At 39.0% G+C, this 26184-nt stretch overlaps 3 protein-coding genes across 3 annotated transcripts; all 3 read right to left on the bottom strand.

The window, feature by feature from the left end:
- Positions 1–153: 153 nt before the first annotated feature.
- On the bottom strand, positions 154–2618 carry si:ch73-71c20.5 (DUF4748 domain-containing protein). The gene is made up of 3 exons (XM_041803320.1): positions 2523–2618; positions 1729–2008; positions 154–982 (listed from the first exon to the last, which is right to left on the bottom strand). Exons 1-3 carry the CDS (start codon positions 2590–2592, stop codon positions 811–813), a joined length of 522 nt encoding a protein of 173 aa, XP_041659254.1. The 5' UTR covers positions 2593–2618; the 3' UTR covers positions 154–810.
- Positions 2619–3867: 1249 nt separating this feature from the next.
- mcm6 (minichromosome maintenance complex component 6) lies at positions 3868–10307 on the bottom strand. The gene is made up of 18 exons (XM_041802404.1): positions 10102–10307; positions 9781–9927; positions 9064–9174; positions 8827–8914; positions 7811–7972; positions 7565–7730; positions 7332–7480; positions 7095–7245; positions 6843–6984; positions 6577–6718; positions 6390–6497; positions 5753–5908; positions 5489–5617; positions 5240–5404; positions 5026–5155; positions 4723–4935; positions 4498–4637; positions 3868–4407 (listed from the first exon to the last, which is right to left on the bottom strand). The coding sequence occupies exons 1-18, from the start codon at positions 10197–10199 to the stop codon at positions 4297–4299; spliced, it is 2508 nt and encodes an 835-aa protein (XP_041658338.1). The 5' UTR covers positions 10200–10307; the 3' UTR covers positions 3868–4296.
- A 10517-nt stretch (positions 10308–20824) lies between these two features.
- On the bottom strand, positions 20825–25928 carry cxcr4a (chemokine (C-X-C motif) receptor 4a). Its single transcript, XM_041803665.1, has 4 exons — positions 25775–25928; positions 25477–25685; positions 24259–24542; positions 20825–22680 (listed from the first exon to the last, which is right to left on the bottom strand). Exons 1-4 carry the CDS (start codon positions 25787–25789, stop codon positions 22085–22087), a joined length of 1104 nt encoding a protein of 367 aa, XP_041659599.1. The 5' UTR covers positions 25790–25928; the 3' UTR covers positions 20825–22084.
- Between the last annotated feature and the right edge of the window lie 256 nt (positions 25929–26184).

Below are 26184 nucleotides of genomic sequence, written 5' to 3' on the forward strand. Positions count from 1 at the left end.
CACTCTTTTGTTGACGTGGTTGGATCACAAGCATTCCTCACCAGAGTTTTCACAAAACCAGATTTTTAAACTTTGACAAGACTCTAGTAGAAGGAAGACCACACCAATGCTTGTTTTGATACCACAGCAACAAAAACACAAGTCCTAGGCAACTCAATTTTGAAAAATTCTAGCTTTTATTCACAGGCAAACTCTTGCAGAATGTCCAAATTTCCCAAATATGTTGGCAATGTTTCAGTGTAGAAATGCTGCCAAAGTTATTGTGCAGCTTAGACATTTCTCTGTCTTTTGCTAGGACTCATTTGGTTAAAACTAAGGCTGAAAATAACAAATTTTTACAAAGCTTTGATAACTTTCAATTCTGTTGAACATTAAAATCGCAGATATAGCATTTTTTTTTATAGCATATGGTTTTGAGAAGTATCAAAACATACTGAAGTGTCCAAATTTTGACAACCTTTCCCTGCAGGATTTACTTTGAATGCCATTACAGCTGTCTCATCTGATTGCTGCACTGAGCTACTTAACCATATTGGACAAGCTTACACATATTAGTCATTTACTTAACTTTAATTCATGTTAAAATGGGTCAGTGGTTCAAATTTACAAGACATTTCCATACTTGTGATCCAATGTCCCCATTAAAGGCTCAGTCATATACTCCACTGATTTCCAGCATCAGCCCTATCACAACCTCCCAGAGAGTTTCTTTTGTGTTTCAGTCTGTGTGGCTGCAGTGAAGGAGTCAGCTTCTCTTTAGAGATCTTCAGGATTTGGTGCAAATCACAGCAGCCATGCGTGCGGTCCAGTTTATCGGTCTAGTTTGACCTCCTCTCCTTGATGGCGGTAGCGGCTCCCTTCATATTCTCCCTCGTTTGAATTCCTCATCCTCTGTCGAATTTTTAGCTGCTTCAGGCGGTTCTTGTCCACTTGTCTCTTTGCCAGAAGAAAGCCGATGATTCCCGAGGGGAGGCCGATCATCCTGGAGGGGAGAGGTCAAAAGCTATTTTGATCTGATGGGAACAGATTCAGAATTCATTACTGAGGCTGTGTGCAGAAACCTTTAACATACTGCAGAATCAGAGGGGGGTAAATTGGAACCCAGCAGATGTTTTTTTTATCTACATTGTTCAATGACATTATCCAGTCTTTCCCCTCATGGAATCCGGTTATTTATCTAAGTGTCCTTGGGTCCCATAAATCCAAGCTATAGTTATTATCATTACTAATTAATACAAGTAATTTTAATGTTTCTAGTCCTATGAATTAAAGCTACAGAGTGTAATATTCAGCCTAGTGGAAGAAACTTGGTAAAAATGAAATCTATTTTTAAGTAGACCTATCTAAATTTGTGTTTAATCACCTGAGTGTATGAAATGGTTTTACTCCTTTTTTATTCATCATATGTGGGACGGGAACCTCTACAGACTGCCATCTTGGATTTTTATATCTTGCATGTTCCTACAGTATCACAGAGGGGACCAAATAACAGACATTTTTAAATTCCACTGGTTTTTCCTCTGGTGACTAGAGTAACAAGTTATCACAATCTAGAATCTGACCATTACCAATGCTCCCAATTTCAAACACTGTACTTTTGATGGCATTTTACATTTCTTAAACCATCCTGTGTTCCTTTGTAAAGGTATGTGTCTCAAAAGGACATATAAGATGTGGTTTACTGATGTTACCCCTCTTCTTGTGTATGAGCGGACAGAGGAGGCTCACCAGGCGTAGCCAATCTTCATCATTGGGTTTTTCGCTTTGGTCCTAGGGATATAGTCTGGACCCTCAGGTTCCTCCTCTTCTTCCTCAGCTGCTTTTTTATCACCTGACTGTGAGCTGGCTTTAATGTGAGGCTGGGACTCCATCCTGGAGCTGCACAGAGAGGGCGCAGAGGAGACATGAAGCAGCCGACTGCGAGCAGCCTGCAGCCGGAAAGACTGACACACTGTCAGGGTTTGGATCCTCTGAGACAGGAGCAAACGGCCTGGAAATAAGTGCAGACCTGGGAAAGGAAACGGTCCATGATTAAATCCAGGTAATGGGATGTACAAATCTAATGTTGTTACTGGGGTTGTCGCGATTAACATGTTAAACTTCGATACAGCGTCATCGTATTTACGTTGATGTGATGTCCTAGGGACTAGAACTATGCACTTTATTGTTTTAAATAATAAAACTTGTGTATACGGTCTAAATTCACAATATCCAAATCTCTTAAAACAAGTATTGTCAGTGTACTTGAACAACTCTACTTTCAGTTTTTTATAGCTTCAGTTCTGCTCATGGACAACTGTCTGGTCAAATACATTAGAAATCTCGGTACTTTTGATACGCTTATTTGAAAATCTAGCCACTGATGATAGACAACTAGAAGCTCTATGTCGTAAGATAATGATAATTCACCTGTATCGTGGATAGTTCTAGCAAAATATCACTACAACGCCTCAGAAGCGTAATTCAAAGCAACTGACATAAGAAATGAAGTACCATAAGGTGGTAAACTATTTGTATTTTACCTGTCAGTGCTGTCCTAATCGTTGTCACGTAGGGCGCCGCCATGTTTGTTGGGTAATCATACTCGGGCATGCGCAGTTACATTCTAAAGATATCTGACCGTTGCCACCTACTGGACAATTTCGATGAAGCGCTTTCTTTACTTCATAAGACCCGGAGAAGGAGGAGACCCGAGTTTTCATTTGTGATGCATTTTTGGTATCTTCCATTTATTTGGGATTTGAAGGTCCTCATAATTACATCTAAACATTGTACCTAACCAGTAAGCATTCTTAAAAAAGATATCCTCGTATAACACATTAAAGATACCATTGTGTAACGCAATATGGGCTAACCTACCTAATTGGTGCAAAACAAAGTTGGAACTATCCTGAGAGAAAAGGTCTTTTTTCAGTGAGATTAATTAGGAATGCACTTTGATAAAAACTTTAGGCACACATTTATACTTTCACAGATTTTGTCTGAATGTACATGCAGAATATATTTTCAAAATTATTTAGTTAATGCCTTTTATTAAACATTTTAAGTGTTATTTCTTTGGGTATATATCTAATTTTAATTATATTTTTTGTAAAAAAAAAAAAAAAAAAAGAAAGAAACAATTATTTTTGAACTAATGTCAAATTTAAGGATGCATTAGTTTTAATGCACATTTAATCAAATATCAAAACATCATAAACAGTGGCTCAATATTTAATATATTTTGAGAAATATTGCCATGTTATGGTAGTGACAATGCTGATGCCGTTATGACAGCAGTGTTGTTGACAAAAAATATATATGAAATAAATGTCCTTTTTATTTCTTTGTAAAATAAATCCAAGTTATTTCTGAACAATGCAGTAGAAAAAAAATTGTTGAAACTGACTTTTTTACTCATGAAATGAAATTTAGAGGTTTTGGTTCATGACACCCACCTCACAAACCAAGTACCCTTTAAATGGGTCTTAATATAATTGTTTAAGATTATCTGAAATATATTTTGTGTTTAATGACAATACCTAAATATTGCTTAATATGCAAGACTGATGCAATTCTACAATTTTTTTTGTTTTGTTTTGTTTTGTTTTGTTTTTTGTTCTTAGGCCACAGATTGCACACTTTTGGTAAATCTGCCAATGTACATCATTATTCAAATATTTAAACAAGGCTGTACTACAAAATGAAAGGCAAATAGTACATCATATCTCCTTAATAGTCTTTATGTCTACAGGAACATGTTTTTGAACATGGCTGTATAAAATAAAATGGCAAATAACCCAACATGAATTATCTAAAAATGTTATGTCTTCACATGAGGATTCTTTGACGAAGGAGGTTAAATGGTACTGAAAATACAATTTCAGGTACAATTTTAACATTTTATTTATTTATACAACATTACTCTTCACTTCTTGCCAGTATTTTACAAAAAAGCTTAACTTGAAACCACAGAAAGGTAGAATTTCATTTATACCTGCAAAACAGTCACAAAAACTTAGCACTGACACATTACATGGCAGTTTCCTTGACTAGATGCCAAACAGCAAACTAGAGGAAAAAGAGCAGTCTATTTACATAAGTCGCTTTGAATGAGAAACATTTTTTTCTTCAAGAGCCTCAGAATAGTCTGTACAAAAGAGCTGGTAAACTCAAAACAAGTCTTGTAACATTTCATATGCTACTGTTGGTTATGTGTTGCATATGAGGGATCAAACACACTTTTAACATCGTCTTTTAAGTTTAACATGTTTTATAGAAAGGGAGGGCTTCAAAGCAGAGGGCTGAATCGAGAATTTAATCCTCTAAGGTGTAGTTGGGATTGACGACCAGTACAACTTCTTCCTCTGTGCTTGCAGACTCCGAGCCTTTCAGACCAGCCTGGGACAGCTCGATAAGGATGTGATCCTGAAGGAGACAAGATGCATGTCATCAGATACTGTAAGTTTCAACTTGGTCAAAGGCTGTTTGAAACATGAAGGTTTTATCTGTACTCACATAGTGCACCAGCCTGTGGATGACCTTCTCGATCAGACCCTTCTTATTGACGAGCTCTTCCTCAGAGTCGATCTCTGACTCGATCTCCTTTAGATACCAGTTCACCACTGCACTTTTCTTCAGCTCCTCTTCTTCTTCAACTGCAGATATCATTAGAAAGTTAGACTGAATGATCGCTTGAAGTGACACAAAACAAGCATTTATTACTAAGGGGCAGTGGCTTACCCTCCTCCATCTTGCGTAGATGCAGCACTAGCAGGTTGGAGATGCGTCTGTACTCACTGAAGGACAGACGGAGGGATGCTTTGGGTTGGCTGCCAGGCTCAGCATGTCCGTTTATACCATTAACATGGCCATTTATTCCATTTGCATGCCCGTTGATCCCGTTAACCCCGTTAACATGACCATTCACACCATTTACTCCGTTAGGGATGTTTCCTACAAATACAAACACAAGATTCAGCCATAATGCCAGGGGGGGATGCAAACTGAAGGTCTAGTGTAGGTATGTCATGTTTGTGCTTGTACCATCCTGCTGCTGCTCCTCCTCCTCTTCCTCCATTTCCTCCTCCTGCTCCAGGTTAATATCAGGCGTCTCCACTCTAATAATGGATTTGTTCAGAAGGCGGAAAGCTTCCTTTACATGTTTGGGCTGCACCTGCAGGCATCAGGAAGCATGAGGTTCAATTGCGTGATTCTTCTCCTTCATTGTTGCATCTTTTTCGTGTTTTTCGATGCTCACCTCATCACAGCAGTGCATGCGGGCCATGCCCTCTGAAAGGCGGATCATGCTCTCCAGCTGCCTCACTGTGATTCTCCATGCAGACTTGGACATGCCTCCTGCTCCATCACGCTGCCGCAGACGCTTGTACTGCTCCACTATGAACTCCTCTGATTCACTGGAGATCTACAGAAACACAAGTGGAAATGCAATGCTGAAGTTATAATTGTAAAACCAGATGAAGAAGCACAGCCATGATAGGACACACACCTTAGGTTTGAACTGTCTGGCAAAGAGCAGATATCTGCGAATCTCATCCAGAGAGTACAGCCTGTCCACAGACTCCTCCACACGGGAGTGCAGATCCACGATGCGTCTAGCAATGGCGTAGTCTGTCACCTAAAAGATGAACAGGTCCAATTTAATTTTTAGAGTCACTATACTGCAGTTTTATCATTACAAGATGCAAAAAGAAAAACTGCTACAAAGTAATTAGTGAAAACACGATGATTGCAGAATCAAAAGCTAGAGTACCTCGTTGCAGTCGTCCACCAGGATGAAGAAGAGGTCAAAACGGCTCATGATGGGTGCCGTCAGCTGGACGTTCTGCTTCAGGCTCTTGCTGCGGTCATAGCGCCCGCCCACAGGGTTAGCAGCAGCCAGGATGGAGGTGCGAGCATTCAGAGTAGCCTGGAGGAAATGGAGGCAGTCTGCTTAAAGAAGTGAAGAGGTGACTCAAACACCTCCAAGCTGATTTAAAATGGCTTTTAAATGTCTTTTTTTTTTTAAGTTGTAATGGATCGGTATCGGATTAATTAATTGCAACTAATTGCATAATGCTGGTGTCAAGCCAAAACCTTGTACCTCCATTTGACATGAGTAATTGCTATTGGTCACCCTTTACATCTACCATTAATTTTTAACACATTAAAAACTATAAAAGTGTCAAAATGATGCTATCACCAGTGTTACACCATTTGAAAAATACAGCTTTTTTGGAGCTCTCTGCCCATGTTATAGTAAAGAAACTGAGTTCTGACTGCCACTGTGGCTAACTCTGAGCTAATCACCCCACTAGCAGCTGTGGTATTTACCCACTCACACAACAACTGTTTGCCCCTGTAACTCTCACAAACTCATGCTAAAGCAGGTCGGCAGACTCTTTTGTTACCTTGACTCCAGCTTTGGTGATGCTGATGGTCTGCTGCTCCATGGCTTCATGAATCGCCACCTGGTCTTTCAGATCCATTTTATCAAACTCATCGATGCAGCACACACCCTGAGAGGAAAGTAAATTAATCAATACCACTGATCCACTCAATAATAAATGGCTGTTTCCCTCTGACTTTAACACTCACGTTGTCAGCCAGCATCAAAGCTCCGGCCTCGATGACGAACTCATGGGACTCCTCGTCTCGGACTACAGCGGCCGTCAGACCTGCAGCACTGCTGGCTTTACCGCTTGTGTACACGGCTCGAGGGCTGAACTCCTCCACATGCCTAGAAATACAAATACCAATCAAATAAGCAGGAAGATTTGTGCACTGAGTTTATTTCTTATTCTTTGCTCTAGGCTTATCCCAGGTTTTTTATTTAGGAGATGTGCCTGTGTTGTGTTGCTTACTTCAGGAACTGGCTCTTGGCTGTGCTGGGGTCTCCAACTATGCACACATTGATGTCTCCTCTCAGAGATGTTCCCTCCATCGTCGTCTTAGGAACACCTCCAAACAGCATCAGCAGGATGCCACGCTTCACCTCATCATTGCCTACATAGAAAATGTCATTGTTAGGTCAGAAATCTTAAGTTTAACAGGAATATCACTGAATAAAGCTTTCCTGATTAGAGACAATGTTGATCAGTTGTTGCAGGACTGACCGTGGATGGTGGGGAAGAGGCTGGTGCACAGGTTGTGATACAAGTTTTTGTCCTGGCTCATCTCAAACACTTTCTCCCACTCCTTCTCTGTCATCTGACTCTTGATGCTCTCTGCTGTCTGCTCCTCCTCACGCAGCTCCTTACCACCAAACTAGAGAAAAAAAGATAATTTTTTAACTAAATACAAGGCAAGTGCATAGATTTATCCAGTTTTTCTTTTTTCTGTGTGACTCTTACTCGTGGGTTAGTCGGGGCAACATTGCAGGCCAAGAAGGCCAGTCTGTAGGAGAGCTCTCTGACTCCCAGAGCCTTCAGGCCTCTCAAACCCTCAGCTTCAAAACCCTGACGTCCACCAGGGACACGGGTGCTGGACTCTGCTCGCACACCTGAGAGGAAAGAGAGACATTTAGAAACAATTTATAAAACAAAGTTGTAGGATGTAATTAAGGCAGCTTGTGGTCCAAATCTACCTGGAGTGCTGAGCTGAGAGACATCCGGCACGACGATGAGAGTCCCGGTAAAATCACAGCGGTCTCCAGCCTGAGCCGTCTCCACAGCCTCGGCCCTCAAGATGATCTCCAAGGAGCGGGGAATCGACCCACGAGGCAGCTCTGCCTGTGTCTCCTGAATACGCACCTGAGCAGAGAGTTAAGCTGAATGAGAAACCTCTCAAGTAAACTCTATCTCCTCTCACATCAAACACAGCCCTGTTTTACCTTCTGGAAGTCGATGAATTTGGACTTGTGTGTGTCGAGGTGGAAGCGGGAGCGGTTGTTGCAGACGGGGTTTCTGCAGATAGTCGGTGGAGAGTATTTGAACTGCTGAGGGACGTCTTTGATCACCGCCTGACAGTCCATGCACAAGAATGTACCGCTCACCTGCAACCACAAATAAGTCAATACCATCATCAGTGTCACATTTCTACATCACTGCTTACTTTTAGGTTTTATCTTCAAGATCATCTGGTCTCTGCACCATCAAACAATAGTTGCAACACTTTCTTATTCAGAAACCTGATCAAAAAAACTGTTCTTATTTGTATATCAGTCCAACATCACTTAGATGTGATTGGACTTAATTCAGTGACCTGGGATTTAAATTGCAGTGTTATAGTACCAAAGTTTTATAACTGAACTCCTCAAAGATCATATAAAAAACTGCATTTTCATATAATCTGAAGTAAACATTTCTGTAAGAGAAGAATATTAATAATTACACTTCTTATTAGTGCTGTCAGCAGTAAGGAAAGTAGACATTTTCTGTTCTAAAGCTGCAAGAAGTCTTCCCTTTATCATGCTGGTGCTATGTTACTCTGCTGAGATTCTTGTTTCAGTAGAGCTGGTGATAAATAATTTTCTTCACTGGTTTAATCATGCACTTATTTATTTTTTTCACATTAAGTTCATTTTGTTTGTTAATATAAATGCACATTGACTCAAAATATCAGTAAGTGGTCTTATGAAACCATAATAATCAGCATTGTGTTGGCTAGGAAAAAAAAAAAAAAGGTCGACCCATGCTATCCAATAGCAACTGTCTAGGACTTTTTATTGTTATTTATTTTTTCCTGCTGCATCAATAACAGTAAATTTTCACTAGAACTGTGTCATTAATTCTGGTTTTGTGATGATGCTGATTGACAATGTATTGATTCATACAAATGTATGGTTTTTATTCTTGCTGCATAAAACTGTTTACTTCAATACATGCTTTTGACTGCAGAATATCTCACCAGTTCAGGATGTACTGGATGCGTCCTCACCACCTGACCACTGATCCTCACCAGGGTCCCGATACGCATTGAGGACAGCTCTCTGATCCTGGAATAGACACAAGAAAGAAAGTGATGACCATTGTAAATCATAAAACAAATTGAAGGAAAATAAAGGAATTAATTCAAATAAAGTGCGTGCAAAGTCTAGTTAAACAAAACTGGCACTTGTTGACCCTTTAACATCATGTTACTTACTTGTGTCTGGTTGGCAGATCCTCAAGGGCGATGTAAAACTCTTTGTTAAGAGGAACGTTTCCATGATCTCGGGCAAAGTTACGCACAGCCCGACACAGGAAGGGGTAAACTCTGTAAAAAAGACATGATGATGTGAGTTATCAATTTTATATGACACCAATTCCAGTGAGGGGAAGGCCACTTTCTCTTAAGTCCTTAGTCACTTTTAAACTTTTTGAGACCAGAATTTGGTTCAGATTGTGCTTCACGAATCAGAAATGGTGTCAAAAAAAGTAGTGTTGGACTGGACAAGTCTACATCCATATTATCTATACTCATGCAGATAATATGTATTGATTAAATCACAGCAAAAACTATGGGCCCTTTTACAGCTATAAAAATATTAAATTTTAACCATGTTCACTTAAAATGTGGTTTTGGGGTAACAGTTGGCATTGTGTCAGGGACTGACCAATGATAGAAGTCGAGTGTTATTTGACTTTAAGAAATAGGATATTACACAAGTGTGTGGCGGATAAATATTATTCAGTCATGAGAAGCACTGTGTTGGAAGACAGTGAGACGCTCAGCAATATCAAGAGGAAAAATATAGCATTTAGTCATCTGTTATTCATTAGTACTGATACTGTAACTTTCTTGTGCGACAGATTGGATATTAACAGAGCTGTAGGACACAGAGTATTCATGAGAGGAAGTTCAGGTGTCTTTTAATCTCACCTGTAGTACTCCTCTTGGATGGTTGTGGCCAGCTCCTGATTAAAACCCTCCAGGTCTGTGAAGTTCACCACCAGAGTGTTTCTCTCAGGCCGGATCAGCTCCTCGGCCTCCCGGACATACTTCACCTCCCCATCCCCGGTCTGAAACCTGGCCACAAACACAGAAAGCAGAGGAAAAGTGGAGACAACACGATTAAATAAATCAAAACATCAGCTGATCGCAATAATTGCTGATTGAGAGCATTAATACAGAGCTGCATGCCGCATGGTGCACCAACTCGTGTGCAGCCCAACAACACAAAGAATAATTTAAGAGACTCACTCCTCCAAGAAAGCCTGGAATAACTTCTGACATTTTTCAGCCAACTCGTCCTTCACCATCTCTCCAGCATTTTCCGCTGTTGCTGTGGCAACGTCCATTCTGAAAATCTGTCAAACTGCGAACAAAAATCACAAAAAGTGTAAAAAGTTGACCAGATCCTGACAACAGCTCAGACACCCACCGCACTCTGAAGTCCCGACTGCAGAGTGACTGTTTCGCGCGAAAAATGGGGCACGTGATCTTTGGCGCGCCATTTACTACCAATCAGCGAAGCTATTCTAATATTCTATAGCTAGTGGCCAATCAGGAGCGACAGAGTCAAATGACGAGCCTCTTCTGTTGCTTCGGTGGTTCGCTTCCGGTTTCAGGATTGTGACGTTCACTGAGAAACTTGTGAAGGAAAATGAAATATTGATCATCGCGTCTCTTTACACGTGAAATTATCACAAATGCAACACAAACAGGAAGTAATACATAAACTGTTTGAATCAAAAAAATATTCCGTTTGTCTTATAACAAGGCTGTCATTCATCTTGTTTCGTATTTGCCACCATAAACTAAGAAAAGCTTCCCCGAGAAGAACACGAGGTTCGGATTTGTCTTGAAATCAGTGTTGCAACACAATATTGTAAATGTATGTCATTTTAAATCGAACTTTCAGATAGTACTGAAAACTAGAAAGTAACTTTGTGGTTTGTGTCGACTTGGCGCCCCCTTGTGAACAAAGTGTTTCCACTGATTGATGAGGCTCTTGTACCCATAGACGAGGGGTGTCAAACTCAATCACAGCAGGACCGGATTCTGGTTTAGGTCTCACCTGAGGGCCTAACAGGGTCAACATTTAACCATAACTATCAACCCCATTTTCATCAGTGATAACATATGAAAAAACAAAACAAAACAAAAAACAGCACTGATGATAAATCATTTAGAGATTCAAAAAAGTAAAAAATGATAAGTTTAAAGGCTGAAATCTGAGATAAAAAATCAAATTCATTAGTTCAAAAGATCAGAACACGATATTAAAAATAGAAAAAGAATGTTTTAAAGAGCAAATGTACAAAGAGAAAGTTTAAATCATAAGTTTGAAAAGTCAAAAAATGAGATCAAATTTGAAACCATGAGTTTAAATGTCAAAATATGACTTAAAATTTTAAACTGTGAGCATGATAGTTCAAAATGTGGGACTAAAAAGCCAAAATTAAGAGTTGAAAATGTCAAAATACAAGATAGAATTCAAAATGATGACTTAAAAGTTAAAAATATGATTTGAATTCAAAATTGGGAGTGTAAAATGTCAAAATATGAGAAAAACTGAAGTTTTGACACCTGTCATAATATATGTATGGTACACTACGTGCACATTCAGATACAGTGCAACAGAGAAACAACTTTTTTTTTTTCATTGTTTAAAATACTAATAATTATTATAAGCCTATGATTGTAAATTTACTATATATTTTTTTTATTTTAACACACTGTGTAAAATCTGTTTTTCTTGTATTAAACTTATGCTGTAACCTTCCTGATCTGAAAAAAAAAATCAGATTCCTTGTGTCTCAAGCTGCTTTAGCTGTAATTTAAAAAAAAAAAAAAAAATCAGAAAAAACATGGGCGAATACAGGGTAAGAGGGAAGAGAAGAAGGGAGAGGAGGAAAAAAAATCTAACAGGAAAATACTGGAGAGAAAAGTGAGAGGGCTTTTCTTTTTTGTGTTTGTGTTTTTTTTAATTTATCTATTTTTTTTCTTCCCCCTCCCCTTATCTTTTTTCAATCAATTTATCTTGCCCCATCTGATCTATTGTGGATCCAAGACATTTACACAGGACACATAAACAGGTGTTTATTCAAAATTGAATGTGATCAACGAATTGAAAATCATAACGGATTTGGGAGTTGAAATCAGCCTCCATTATGTCTAAATGTAAAAGATCGGTCTTGAGGCAAAGCATTCTGTACCATGTATGTACCATGCCTGCAAAAAATTTCAATAAAAAAACTTGAATTCCACAAAAAAGAAAAGAAACTCATAATGGAGTAAAAAACATAAATTGCCATTAAAGGGGACATATTTTACTCTTTTTAAGACAAGTTCATCTTGCTCTCAGAGGTTTGTTGCTGAAAAAGCTCTCCAGTATAGGATTTTTGCAAGTTTAAAAAAAAAAAACCCTGTTTCAGCCCTGCTTAGAACAAGCTGTTTCTGTGTCTGTGGCTTTGAATGTTAATGACCATGCCCCTCTCAGGAATTGGATGTAGCTCTCCTGATCCTCCTCTCAGCTGACAGCTGAGAGGAGGGTCGAGAGGAGGGCAGAACTTTCTTCCAAGCGGGGAAGGCCAACCGAACCTGGGGGCGGAGTTAACTCCCCACATGACATCATGAGGGGAAAATCTGAGAACGGCTTGTTTCAGCACACGTTTTCTGAAAGGTGAAGAAAGAGAGGGGGTGAGTGAATGGATTTTTCTATTACTTCAGGGGATTGTGGACAGGCCGGGGGCACACATTTTTGTTACAAAGCCTGAAAAAGGGATTTTTGCATAATATGTTCCCTTTAACCGGCCTTCCTTGTATTTCACAATAACACAAGAAGGTCACAGGATGGTGCTGTTTCTCAAATGTTTGATGCCATCTGTAGGCCTGTTGCTCAACTCTTTCCTGCTTAGTGCAGTTGCATCAATGACAACTCACAGCTCACCAAAGCACACTTTTATTTATTTACCTTTAAATGAGCTTTTGAAGTTTCAAGGGACTAAATAAAGAAGGAAGGACAGTGAAAAAATGGATTTCTGAGGCGATACAAACAAACTTAAGTCAACCTTCAGTTCAGCACGGATGAGTTAGTGTTTCCCCTTTGTGACCACTGAAGGGCTGTGACGACTCATGATTCAATAAAATGCAGCTTTGAGATACTCTCAACCCTCTAAATCAATCAAATGCTCACTGCAGTAAAAAAATATTCATCTATATCTATATAAGGTCTTTAATGTTTCCAATCAAGCAGTTTGTTATTCAATTTCTAAAGTGCATACTTGATAATATTGCCTAAAGACATTTACATGTTGAAGTAAACTTCAATCACATTGTAAAACTAAATATGCACAGTGTTTTATTTTGAAAAGCACAAAAATAGGCCAAGGAGCTACAATTTTCAAGAGGTTTAAATAACTGAAGAGTCAATTAGGAATGTCCTCCATGTTGAAAGTATCAGACAACTTCATTAGAAATACAAAGAGCATTTTAGAGTATCTTATTCAGTGACAAATAAAATGCAGCATAAAAAAATCAAAACCAATTATGTGGAAAAAAGATCTCAAATGAATACATATGAATAAGCATACTGATTACTAAGAAAAACAGGAAAATCGTCCACTTCTCTAGCACTAATGTGCTCACATATTATGTTACTGTCTATTGTAGTAACACTTTGCTTTAAACAGTTCATATTGATGCATATCCTGGAGAAAATGTTGCCCAATTACAAAATAAATCAACAGCAAAGATGTAGAACATGCTGGAGAGGAGGTCTGAATGACTGCTCTTCAACAAAACACTTAAGACTAAACACTACAAGAAACACCCCGGTGTCCTGCTGTCATCCTGCTCGACCTCAGCAATATTTCACACACTTAACCGCTACATCCTCCTCCTTCCCCTGAGAAAACCAGCTGGCTCTGCATTCATCCAATGTCCCTATCGTTGCAAAGATTCCTCCCAGAGGAAGACTAAAACTATAAAGGGTAGAAATGACTAAAAGCCATTTCATCTAAAGATTAAGACTGAGATTAAAATTGAAAATAGCTACCAAAATAAACACTGCTCCTAAATTATGATTTATTGATGGTATCAATGCATGTGTGTCAGATCAGTAGTAGCAGTGCTAGCATGTGTCCCATCTCATAGTTTCCTCATTTTGGAGCTGAAAAGAGTGCCAAGCAATTTTGGGGTTTTGCTGTTGGAATTATTTATTTTTGCCCATTTTTGCCACTTTCAACCAACATTTTTTTGCCACTGTTAACCAGTTTTTGATACTTGTTATCCAATTCTTACCATTTTTAACCCCTTTTAAACGCTATTTCAATTCATTTTGCAAATTTCAACCCGCATTTTACCAAATGTTGCCCTTTTTCATTTATACTTGCCTCTTTTGACCAATTTTTTGCCACTTTTAAAACCCTTTATCACCACTATTTCCATCCATTTTGCCACATTTAACCCAAATTTAACCAATTTTTTGCCACTTATGTATTCTTGCCTCTTTTAACCCCTTGTCATCACTATTTTCATCTACGTCTGGCACTTTCAACACGCATTTACCCAATATGCCACTTTTTACTCATTCCTGCATCTTTTATACATTATTTGTGACATTTATTTTACCACTGTTTTTGCCACTGTTAACCCGCTTTAGACACTTTTTTAAATCAATTTTTCACCACTATTTCCATCTATTTTCCCACTTTCAACTAACATTTAACCAATTTAGGGAATTTCACTTATTCTTGTCTCTTTAACCAACCTTTTTGTCCATTTGTGCATCTTTTCACAGTTATTTAATTTTTTCCATTAAAGCTGCTTTAGTTTCTTCTACTTCAATGTTTGGCATCCTGAAGTTTGTGCATATTATGGCTTATCTTTGAAGTCTGATGTTATTTTCCTGATGGTTTACTTTAGTGTACCCATCTACATTGTCAGTATTACTGAAAAAAGAGTCCATGATTTTGCAGACCTCTATGGCCCCCTGACTTGGCTGGTCTCCCAGAAACCCTCCCCTTCATCCCCCTGTATGGGTGGCCATGCTCACCTAAGATCTTTAGCAATCTATTCATGTAAATATCATTATTTCTGGGAGCAGTCTTGGTCATTTGGAGGCCCCCGGTAAAGACTGATAAAAAAAAAAAAAGGAATCATAGTGCGTGAACAACATATTTTTTAGCATCTCTCTTCAGCTGAAGCCACAGTACTGCTGGGTGTTCACAGATCTGAGATATAAATACCCAACATTACCTGCTTATCACCTCTTAGTGTGCATCATAACTCAACCTCACCACATCTAAACATTTATGCATATCTGTAGTTCAGGTGTAACCTTTAAAAATAAGAATATAAGATCGTCTCTGGTGCAGTAGCTGTTCTTCTGCAGCAAATCGTAGAAACAGAAATCCTCTGATTCATTAATTGAACATGTCCATGGGGATCTACCAAAATAATTACTTGATAAAAAGTCATCTCTTTGTCATTTCTTCTTCCAGCAGTGCTTTCTTGGTCACAGAGTCTCACACCTGCCACCAGCTGTGGTTTCAGATGATATAAAGGAAGACACAGAAATGATTCACCCTTCCCACTCATTGTCTTGTTTGTTTTTGTGATTTATTAAGATGAATCAGTATCATTTCTGGTTCTTTTCATAACCAGTTACAAACTTTTTATAGGAACTGAACAGATAAATGTCCAGGTGTCGTTTTAGTTACATAGAGGACCAAGGCAAAGACCAACATGTCTCAGTGAGACAAATTTGCCTAATATGAGGGCATTTAGGGGCTCTGCTAAGACCCATCTGTTGGTGACAGGGATCCTCCCCCTGGAACTTTCTATACCTTTGTGCTGGCGTAGCTGAGGGTGGAGACAGGATGTTTTCAAGTTGTTCATCCATCTGTCAGGGGCATTCCTGTCAACGTGATATCTCGAGAACACTTTGACAGATTTTCATCAAACCTAACAGAAATGTTCACCCTGACTGACGGAGGCACTAGGTTAAAGGTCAAGGTCATGGGCTTGTGCATATCCCTTGCTTGAGTACTTGACAACACCAAATTCAGGTGTTTCAATCAGACCCCTTGCCACAGGTGAATCAAATCAAGCACTTAGCCACGCAGTCTTGCAGTTTTTATACAAAATAGGTCATTCTGAAGAGCTCAGAGGCTTCAAGTGTGGTATTGTGATGGGTGCCACTTTTGCAATATGATGTTTGTGAAATTTCATCCCTGCTGGATACTCCACAGTCAGCTTTAAGTGATATTATGAGAAAGTGGAAGCATTTAGGAACAACAGCAACTCAACCATGAAGCAGAAGACAATGTGAAACAACAGAGCGGCGTCAACAACTTCTAAGGCATGGTGAATTATTAATCAATCAAATTTTATTGATGTAGCACCTTAAAACAAATTCAACTGCAGTTCACCGTGCTTTAAAAGAGAGTATCTTGATGCTGTTTAATTCTTTTTTGGACCCTTTTTTATGTTAAAAAAAACACACATTGAAAGTCATTTTAGACTCAATCCTTACACTTGGAACATGAGGTCTCAACCTTTGTCTGTACCATCCTGTCTTTGTGTTTCTTTAACAGTTAATAAACACTTCATAACAGACAGTAGAGGTTATTTAATGTCTTATAGCTTTACAGTATAGCTGTACAGTACTACAAAGGTTTTCAGAATAATGCCTATTGTTAAGGACTGATTGGCAGCCACTGGGCATCTTTTGAGCTCTCTCAGACGTGACAGCCAAAGGATTTCCTACACGTACGTGAGAACATCTGAATCATCAGGAGCCGCTGCAGCGTTCAGTCCCATGGCCACCTGTGCCAAACCAACTGTGATTTCTCCTCTATTATTCCATTAATTTCTATTTTTTTCCCACATCGTTCTCACGTCTCCACCTGCTGAGGTCAACACAAACACTCCTTCAGGCTATTGGTTTCACCTGTCACATTGTATGAATCAACCAGGAACAAAGGAGGAAGTTATTGCAGGCCATTTGGACTCAGCCCAATCTCTCTCTGCCTCTTTATTTCTCCTTTTGTCCTGACCTCTGGTGTTCCCACGATTGTTCAGCAGCAGGAAACTCAGTCTGTCTGAATATGAAGGAGCTGACCATCTGTAGACACACACTAATGCAGACACATACACATAAAACCACTCATGCTCACATATAAACACCACGAGTGTCAATATGCTGGGTAAAAAACATAAACCTTCCAAACTGTTGAGTCTCACCATTAGTAGCATTATCACTGTTACATACATTTTCTTATCATATAATCTTGACTTAAAGCTCGGATATGGATCAGACATTCTCTGGTTACTCTCCTGCATGTATTTGTAGGGTGATCCCCGAGCAGCTGAATGAAACCAGTTTGGGCATAGAGATCAAAACTCTGATGTGTGGTAAAAGGTGAAAACAAGACAGTGGGAGCAAACATTTACAAGAGCAGGAGGATATGACGGAGACTGATGGTTTTAAAATATTTTTCCTCCTGGTGTTTTTGTATTTAGACGGTTATTTCACTGTTTAGACTGTGCACATGAACACACGACTCGAAACAAGAGCAGCAACTATCTGAAGGGCTGGCAATTAAGTTCATTAATGCTCACATGCGCTGTGCAATGCAAAGGGGTTGGGGGGGGGGGGGGGGGCATCTGCAGCTCTGAATTAACCTGAAAATAAATGAAACCTCAGCAGTGTTATATCCTCAATATAATAAATACAAATGCAAGATCCCTGTTACAGAATTAATGAAGAAGATGAATATAATAAAGATATATTTACAGCAGAGTATATTTTGTTAAGCATGTCCACTGATATTATTTAACATATGCATCATGGTGGTAAAAGTTGGTACAGTGTGCTGACTTACTTGAATTCAGTGGCATGCCATTACTAGACTGGTGTGCATGCAGTAATCACAAAATTCTGCACTGTAGAGCAACTTAAGAAGTACATCAAGAATAAATGGAAACAAATCCCAAGTTTATGTTGTCTGTTGGACAACAGTGACAAGAAGTTATAGACTGTTGCTGTATTATATCATATTAAATACCTATATATTATATACTGCCCATTGCATCATATTTATTGCACCACACACCATCGCGTTGTTTCATCTTGTATTGTATTAAATGGTAATGGATCATGTTGTATCACATCTCATTGCATGGTTTTGTATTTTATCATATTGTTAGTCATTGCATCATATTGAATCACATCATAAAGTTATGTATTTTTATTATATAAATGGAACTGTCTTGCATCATTTCATATTGTACTGCTTGTACTTTATCATGTCAGCTTGGATTGTTACTTATAGAGCCCTATTTTATTTTTGTATTTTTTCATATTGCATCGTATTGTATTGCATTGTATGGTATAGCATGGTATGGTACAGAGCTGTATGGTATGTAAGGTACCATATGATATAATCATATTGCATCACATCAAATTGTATCATAGCTTATTATATGGTGGTACGGAATTGTATCATATGGCATCATATCATCATCTATAGTATTGTATCGTATCGTATAGAATGTTATGGTATGGTACCTCATCACACTGCATTGTACCGTATTGCATTGTGTTGTGGTAGGGTATGGAATGGTATTGTATTGCATTGCATTGTACTGTTTTGTACTTGATCACATCAGTTTGGATTGTTACTTATAGAGGCCCATTTTATTTCTTTATTTTTAATTGTTTTGTATCGTATTGTGTTGTATCGTAACATATCGTATCGTATTGCATTGCATCATATTGCATTGCTTCACATATTTAGTGGAATGGTATGTTATGGTATCACATTCCATCACATCTTATAGAATGGTATGAAGTGGTAACGCATCACATCATATCTTATAGAATGGTGTGATATGGTATGGTGTGGCGTGGTATAGTATCACATTGCATCACATCGTTTCATATTAGATCTTATGGAGTTGTATGTATGGTATGGTATTGTATCACATCAAATCTATATTGTTTAGTATTTTATGGAATACTTTGGTATCATATCATATTGTATCACAATATATTGTTTCTTATGGTATGTTTTAGTATGGTATGGTGTGGAATAGTTTAGTATGGTATGGTATGGTATGGTATTGCATCGAATACAATCATATGATATCTTATGGCATGGAATGTTATCGTTTTCATATCGTAATGTATTTGATTGTATCATATCACATCGTGTTGGATGCATCATATCATATAGTGTCTTATTGTGTCATATCACGTTGCATCGTATCGCACTGAATCCTATTGTATCATATCTTATTGTATGGTATTGTAAAATACCGTCTTGTGACCTCTAGAGTTCTAATCCTTATGTGTATGTTTTCCAATGTAAATATGTTCTTGGCTGTGTAATTTTTTTCATGGATATATTTATATCTTTTTGTCCTATTTTACCTTTTTCACCTCTGCTCAGACTTGAAGCATGGAAAAAGAATAACTGATTGGTTCATTATAATGTTTTCTCTCATGATAAAGAATAATATCCTACCTTCTTATTCTGTGAAACAGATTTAAACTCAAATTCTACACCATTATACACACACTATTATCATTATGCCTGATCCCCTCCAGCCTTTTCTTTCTCTATCCTGGTTTATTTTGTAGCTCACTCTGTGGTGTGAGCTCAGAGCCGCCGGGGTGTTTGATTGTTTTAGCTGCTTGTTTTTCCTAAAATGAGCCGCAGGAAGTCTTTCCTGTTTTGAATACACTATGAATAGAAGAGAAGTGTGTATCCTTGTGTGTGTAGGTTTGTGTATGTGTTGTGGAAAGAGAGAGAATGACAGGGAGAGATTCAAAAATATGAAAACTTATATGCAGGTTTTTGTCTTCATTGGCTGTGATTGTAGTGATTCAACACACTAACTCTGTTAATACAAATACATTTAAGCTTCAGGATGCAGAGACAGTGATGAACAAAGTTATACAAACACCGTGAGGACTTCATTGTGATGCTAAATTACTGTATTCTTCCTTTTCGTCTCTTAAAGCCCTCCTCTTCATCCTTCTCCTCTTAGCCCGCAGGAAACAGGACACAGTAAACTTCCAGCTTCTGTTTCTCTCACTTCCAAGTGGAAGGAGGCATGTGGGAAGCACTTTTAGTGTGTGTGTGTGTGCATTGAAGCCATGTAAAAATGGACCTCCTGACCCCTCATGCTCCCTTCTTTCTCCCACGTAGGAGAAACAAACTGTTTATATCATCAACATAAATCTGACCTGCTCCCACAAAACAAACACATCCACACGTATTTGCCCTCTCTCACACACTCTGAATGATGCACATGTGAGTCAGATACACCTGGCTTTCACAGGTCTAACTTTCAAAAGGCACGGTTTCATGTCTCTAAAGAAACTTGCTCACGCTCTGGATCAGTGGACTCAGATGGCCATTAGCTGACTGACTCTGAATCAACACAGTGCGCCTGATCAGGATGGAGATTAGATGAGCAAATCACACAATACCAATTGATTTCCACACTTTCTCCAAACAATCTGTATCTGTAAACCATCTACTTTAATCCCCAAAGCACACCCAAACACCAGTGGCACTTCCAAATCCAAAGTTTGGAATAATGTAGCAGCTTTCTCCAACAACTAAACCCCAAACAAGACCGAAGAGAATTGATTTGAGCTTGTTATTTTTCCTTTTCCACCTTTCCTGTCCCCAGTTTCAGTCTGTTTTCTGTGATAAAGCTGAAATGCCTTCATCTGCGTTTCATTATTTTGCTTTATGAAGCGCTGGTGTTATTGGGCCTTAATGAGGCCACACTTTATCTCTTTATTAGGGTGGAATTTGATGTCAAATGGTTAACTACAAGAAAGGATTTCACTGTTTCACTCAGGAAGCAACAATCTAAATCAGTACAAGAAGACATGTTCACACGTGAGGGTATTTTGAATATTTTATTAAAAACAACAGTAAAAAAAGAGGCACAGCAGCACAAACACGACTAAAAACAGTATTCACAAGAGAAACATCACAGTCATGAGCCAGCAGACTGCTCCTTATTTTCTCAAATACTTTGTTAAAAACTTTTAAACACTTACACTTACATTTACAGTATGTACATATAAAGGACCACTTCAAAAATCTTTCTTTGGTTTGACAAAGTATGTATATGCATTGTATTTGTTTTGTTTTATTGTAAAGGACATTTCTCCCAACTAAATACTTTCAATTAGGTGTTTTGTTGCCAAAACTGGTTTAGATAAAAATAAGATTCAGTAATTGTCATGGAGTGAAAATGTGATAAAAACAAGTTTATGTGCATTTAAAACAACAGAATACTTATACTGTGTACCCTTGCCCCTACCACTTAGCTCGCCAACGTTTTGCACATTGACATCTAGGTTTGTCCTGATTCTTGTTGGAACTGAGAGATAGGATGAAGTGCTCAGGCTACGTTGACCTTCAAAGATTTTCCAGCGGCCAACTCCAAAGCAAGTGTTATGGAAAACCTCCAAAAGTACTTTTTGAATCATCTGCAAGATTTTAAAATTACTGGTATTAATGTCCAGTACTGGCATGTCTGTTTACATAATGCTGTCAATAACTATAATGACATATTAGGGTCTTGAAAGGTCGTCCCATTATATAGGGATAACCTTATATATAGATTTCCCACTACCCCTGTTTCAAAGGGGTATCAAGGGATAAGGGTTAAAGTTAGAGACAGGATTGAGCCTTAAACTTGAAACTACAGATAAGTCTAATTGAAAAACCCTGACCACATATTTTACACAACATGGCACCATCTTTCACTCTGCTGTTGGATGATGAGCCACAAAAATTCCAGCAACGTGATGTTATACCATGGCTTGTCTTGTAGGCACCAAATTAGTCATCCGTTAGGTTGAATTTGATGTGACTATTGAAATTCAATGAATACTGGAAGAGAATAGCTTCCATGCAAGAAGAGGTCCTGATTTAAGGACATCCAGACAGGAACTCATCCCTAGGCTAAGACATAACAGTTCTGTTGTTTGAATATGAAAATTAACTTGTTTGAGTTGTACAACCAATACTTTTCTGGTTTTCTTAATCAGATGTATTTTTTGCTAAGAAAATATCTAAATAAGAGTTGGGAGAAACCATAGTATTATAGGATTGTACATGATTAATAGAAAAATGTTCATTGAAGACATTTTCACAGCAGTCTCCTGATGTTTTCCAGAGAAATGACCAGAATGAGAAAAAAACTAGCTGGAATGTAAACTGGACGACTCGGATTCAGTCGTGGTCGAAGTCCCAGGACGTCTTCTAGGTAAGATCTTCAAACTGGACGCCCGGCTCAGAGTGAGGGCTCTGCGAGCTGAGCTCTTGAACCCAGCTCCCAGGAAGGCGTACAGCAGTGGGTTCAGGCAGCAGTGTGCGAACGCCATGGGCTCGGCCACCGCCAGCCACACGGCCAGCACCGCCTCCAGGCTGCAGCTGCGAGGCAGCACCTCCAGCCGCAGCAGAGCGTCCACAGAGATCCCCGCCCCATATGGTAGCCAGCATATGAAGAAGCAGAGAACCAAAGCGATGGTGGTTCGGACTGCACGGCGCTTCTGTCGCTGGCCTCCCAGAGGACCCCTGGTGAGCCTGGAGACGATGACACAGTAACACACAAGGAGAACAAGGCCGGGGATCACCAGACCGACCAGGACCAGCTGCAGGTGGAAGACTGCAACCCAGATAGGAGCGTTTTTTTCTGGGTAGAGTCGCTGGCAGAGGGTGGCCCCTTCTCCTCCTTCCTGGGTCCGAGCAAAAATCAGGTCTGGCACTGCCAGGAGACCAGCGGGCAACCAGGCACCTGCAGGAGGAGAAACAGATAGATGTCTTTATTTTATGCTGTTTTTAATGTTGTTTATGCTGATTTCTGCAATATACTTAACAGTCAAATGCAGAAATCTTTTAATAAAATTTTCAAGAACCACGCTACCTAAGAAATTAAAGAAAAAAACAGGTTTTTGTAAAAGATGATATATAAATGGGGACTTTTACATTTTCACTGTCAAGCAATTAAAAAAAAGGTAATTTTGAATCATGTCAAAAATTGAGATGGTGTTCTGAACCCAGTATCCAGATTCTTATCATGAATTAACTGCAGCATGCATCTCTACTTTTTCAATTTGCCACCCTTTTTTTTCATTTGCTTTAATCTGTTTTGACGGTTTCCTTCTCTTTCAATTGTCTACATCCTCTTAGATAACCCTCCTGGCCTTAGTGCATTTTTTTCTTGTTTGGGTTTCTATGACGTTTGCATTAACAATGCTGGTTGTGTTTTTTTTCCTGTTTGGGTTCTAGTATTGTTTAGGTTATGTTTGGGATTTAAGGCTTTTTTAGTATGCTTTTACACATGTAACAAAGCTCTCCTGTATATTCTTCTTTATGAATAAAGGTTTTTTTAATTAGCAGCCCAAGGTTGTCAAATTTTGATAGATGAGACATTTTAATGGCACATTTTTTACAATGATACAATGCCTTCTATTTTTATGATTGGTGTTATCCAAAAATAATAGTAGGGTTTGGATAAAACCACAGATATTTCATTAACCAAAAAATGCCATGAGACAATTTTAGGGGACTACTGGCTTTATACCATTTAGGGGACTACTGGCTTTATACCAATAATGTTTTGGTTTGCCATGTTATAACAAGAATTTGGACAGCAAGCAGAAATTGCCTACACTTTGTGGTATTTAAAACAAAGAAAGTACTCAATGATGGGTGTTCGTGCTCTTGTATTTTTATGTCATGTTATCACTGGTATCACTACAGTTTTTCATAATTCGAAACATAAACACCAGAGGTGTTAGAAGTCCCAGACTGTTGTACTCAAGTAAAAGTAGAGTTACTTTGGTTAAAATTTACCTGTGCAGAAATAAAAGTTGTGGTCTATAAATCTACTCAAGTAAAAAGTTTGGAATTTAAAGTTTACTCAGTGTTGAGTACTGGGTAGCTACTTCTGATCCTATGGCTTTTAGGGTGAAATGTGACTTTTCCTTAATGCGCAGAATAATGCTTTGTTTATTATAAGGTGTGACAACATAACGTGAAATGAAATAGCTGTTTTGGGGTGAAATGTAAGATTATTCTCTTGCTATTTGCTACTCACAGTCATGTGTTGTGGAAGTCAGACTTCTAACCTTTTTCTTGTTTTTGGCAGAAAGCTAAGACTTCCTTGTTTTGCCTCTAAGTGTTATTTTTTTTTAATCAGTGTCTGATACTGATACTTCGGAGAATGTACTTATGTACAATACTTCCCTCAAAATATACTAAAGTCGTGACTTAAAAAATACTCAAAAAGTACAAGGACGCAAATAAGCTACTCAATTACAGTAGTTTGAGTAAATGTAATTGTTACTTTTCACCCCTTATAAACACTTACCCACATAGACCAGCCTGTGGGCCAACAGCTGCCTCAGCCCGCCCGTGTTCGTGTCCGTGGCTCGGACCACAGCCAGGTATCGGTCCAGACTGATGAAGGCCAGGATAAGCACGCTGCCGTACAGGTTCACCGTGTAGATAACATGAACACCGACACAGGTGGCCGCTCCGAAGCGCCAGTCAGCCAGAGCTGCGTCCACCGCCCAGAAAGGCAGCGCCAGGACGAAGAGGAGGTCAGCAGCAGACAGGTGGAGGCGATACCTGTCTGTGAGGCTGCATTTAGACCTGGAGACAAACAGAGCCCAAACAGTTAATGGGGTGCCTAGCAGCATAAACATTTAACTGTTTTCATGTAACTGGCACATTAAATAATTCATGTTCGAGTCAAAGGATCTAAACATTTCAGAAGTGGCAACATGTGTGAGAGAACGCCAAAGGAGAGCTTTTTACTCATCTTACGTAGTAACACGTTATGTCGAATATTGCTACCAAGCTGCTCTGGGTCGTTCTGTAACTGCGCATGCTTGACTCTTTACTGGGAGCATTAGCCTAGTTAATATAGCTGTTTCGTATTTTCAAATACAATTCCTTTGAGTTATTAAATAAACATCCATCAAAGAAGTATAAAAAACATAATTTCCCTTTCTGTACAGTGCAAGTGCTGTTGGTTCTGGTGTCATTTAAGGCCCAAAGCAGTTCTTTAAGGGATATTAGCCTATTATTAGCCTATCGAGATTAGCTTCCCTACAAAAGAATGGGTAGGAGAGTATCAAAACTTTTTTCCCAGACTCTGATGAAGGTAATGGAGTAATTATTTGTTTAATAAAATAATACTATATTCTATTTATATTATTTGCCTGGGGATTTTAAAAGCCACTCCTCCGCACTACTGATATAGCAGTATATACATTTAGCTAATTTGACAACTCGACCGTTGACAAGCAACCAAAACATTCTCTTCCCCAGCTCTCCGTGATTGGCTAGTTATATGTCAGCTAATCCTGATTGGATGTTTAATATTAACGTTTTTGGTAAAGAACGTACACAAAGGAGGATGCTCGCGCCGTTTCAAGTAGTATAGTGACAAGCAACGACTAAATACTGCTACTTTAACTTTTACTTTAACTTCAACCAAAGTTTCAATACTTAACTACTATTAACACTAGGTTGTATCCAAGTTAGAGACATCAACCACTTTCCCCGCCACCCGTCTGCTTACCTGCGTTGGCAACCAAGCACCACCACCACTAGGCCGTTTCCCGTGATCCCCAGTGTGAAAATGAGGGCGTAGACTACAGGTAAGAAGACCCTATGCAGGTCAGCAGCCATGACATGCTCCACACCACACGGCTCCTCAAACTCCTCTCCCAGATCCCCAGAACCAGAGCCTGAGCCCGTGTCGTTGAAGTCATAGTCCAGGAAGATGTGCTGGAGACAGACAGATGAGATGTGAATAATTTAGGATGCAGAGAAAGCATGGAAAAGTAAAAAAAGATTTATGAATGAACAAGTCTTACCTCATAGTACGACATGCTTGTTCCCTTTGCTGTGTGGACGAATGAAGCTCAGATTACTGGCTGCAGGGGTTTTAAGGTCTCCATGCTCCTCCCCCAGAACCCTCCACACATCTGTGCTCCTGCTGAACTGTTTTTCCTGTTTTCGAGGTGTCAGGTGCTGATAGTGCTTCCATCACAGGATGCAAAGAATTGTTTTGGCCCTGAGACCTCTGCTTGGTGATAATCAGGAACTATTGCCAATAGGAAAAACCGCAGACGCAGACAATATGTGTAGAGAGTAACAGCATTTCTCCACACTCTGTTAGATCAAGCAGCAGGAGGTTTATCTCTATCCAGAGTTTGATTGAACTTGTTCTGTTCACGTCACCGTCTTAAATGATGCATGTTTGCATGACCATACCTAAGAGGGA

The sequence above is a fragment of the Cheilinus undulatus genome, linkage group 13 (assembly GCF_018320785.1).
Source record: "Cheilinus undulatus linkage group 13, ASM1832078v1, whole genome shotgun sequence".
NCBI classification, from domain to species: domain Eukaryota; kingdom Metazoa; phylum Chordata; class Actinopteri; order Labriformes; family Labridae; genus Cheilinus; species Cheilinus undulatus.

What these genes read in the sequence shown, in the direction of transcription:
- si:ch73-71c20.5 (XM_041803320.1), bottom strand. Translation starts at nt 2,592, where the DNA reads ATGCCCGAGTATGATTACCCAACAAACATGGCGGCGCCCTACGTGACA. An exon ending in GATTAGGACAGCACTGACAG is followed by an intron (nt 2,009 to 2,522) that starts GTAAAATACAAA and finishes TTCCTTTCCCAG; the next exon opens with GTCTGCACTTATTTCCAGGC. An exon ending in ATGAAGATTGGCTACGCCTG is followed by an intron (nt 983 to 1,728) that starts GTGAGCCTCCTC and finishes TCTCCCCTCCAG; the next exon opens with GATGATCGGCCTCCCCTCGG.
- mcm6 (XM_041802404.1), bottom strand. Translation starts at nt 10,199, where the DNA reads ATGGACGTTGCCACAGCAACAGCGGAAAATGCTGGAGAGATGGTGAAG. An exon ending in CTCTCAGCTCAGCACTCCAG is followed by an intron (nt 7,481 to 7,564) that starts GTAGATTTGGAC and finishes CTTTCCTCTCAG; the next exon opens with GTGTGCGAGCAGAGTCCAGC. An exon ending in GGAGGAGCAGCAGCAGGATG is followed by an intron (nt 4,936 to 5,025) that starts GTACAAGCACAA and finishes TTGTATTTGTAG; the next exon opens with GAAACATCCCTAACGGAGTA.
- cxcr4a (XM_041803665.1), bottom strand. An exon ending in GTGCTTGGTTGCCAACGCAG is followed by an intron (nt 24,543 to 25,476) that starts GTAAGCAGACGG and finishes GTTTGTCTCCAG; the next exon opens with GTCTAAATGCAGCCTCACAG. An exon ending in CCACAGGCTGGTCTATGTGG is followed by an intron (nt 22,681 to 24,258) that starts GTAAGTGTTTAT and finishes CTCCTCCTGCAG; the next exon opens with GTGCCTGGTTGCCCGCTGGT.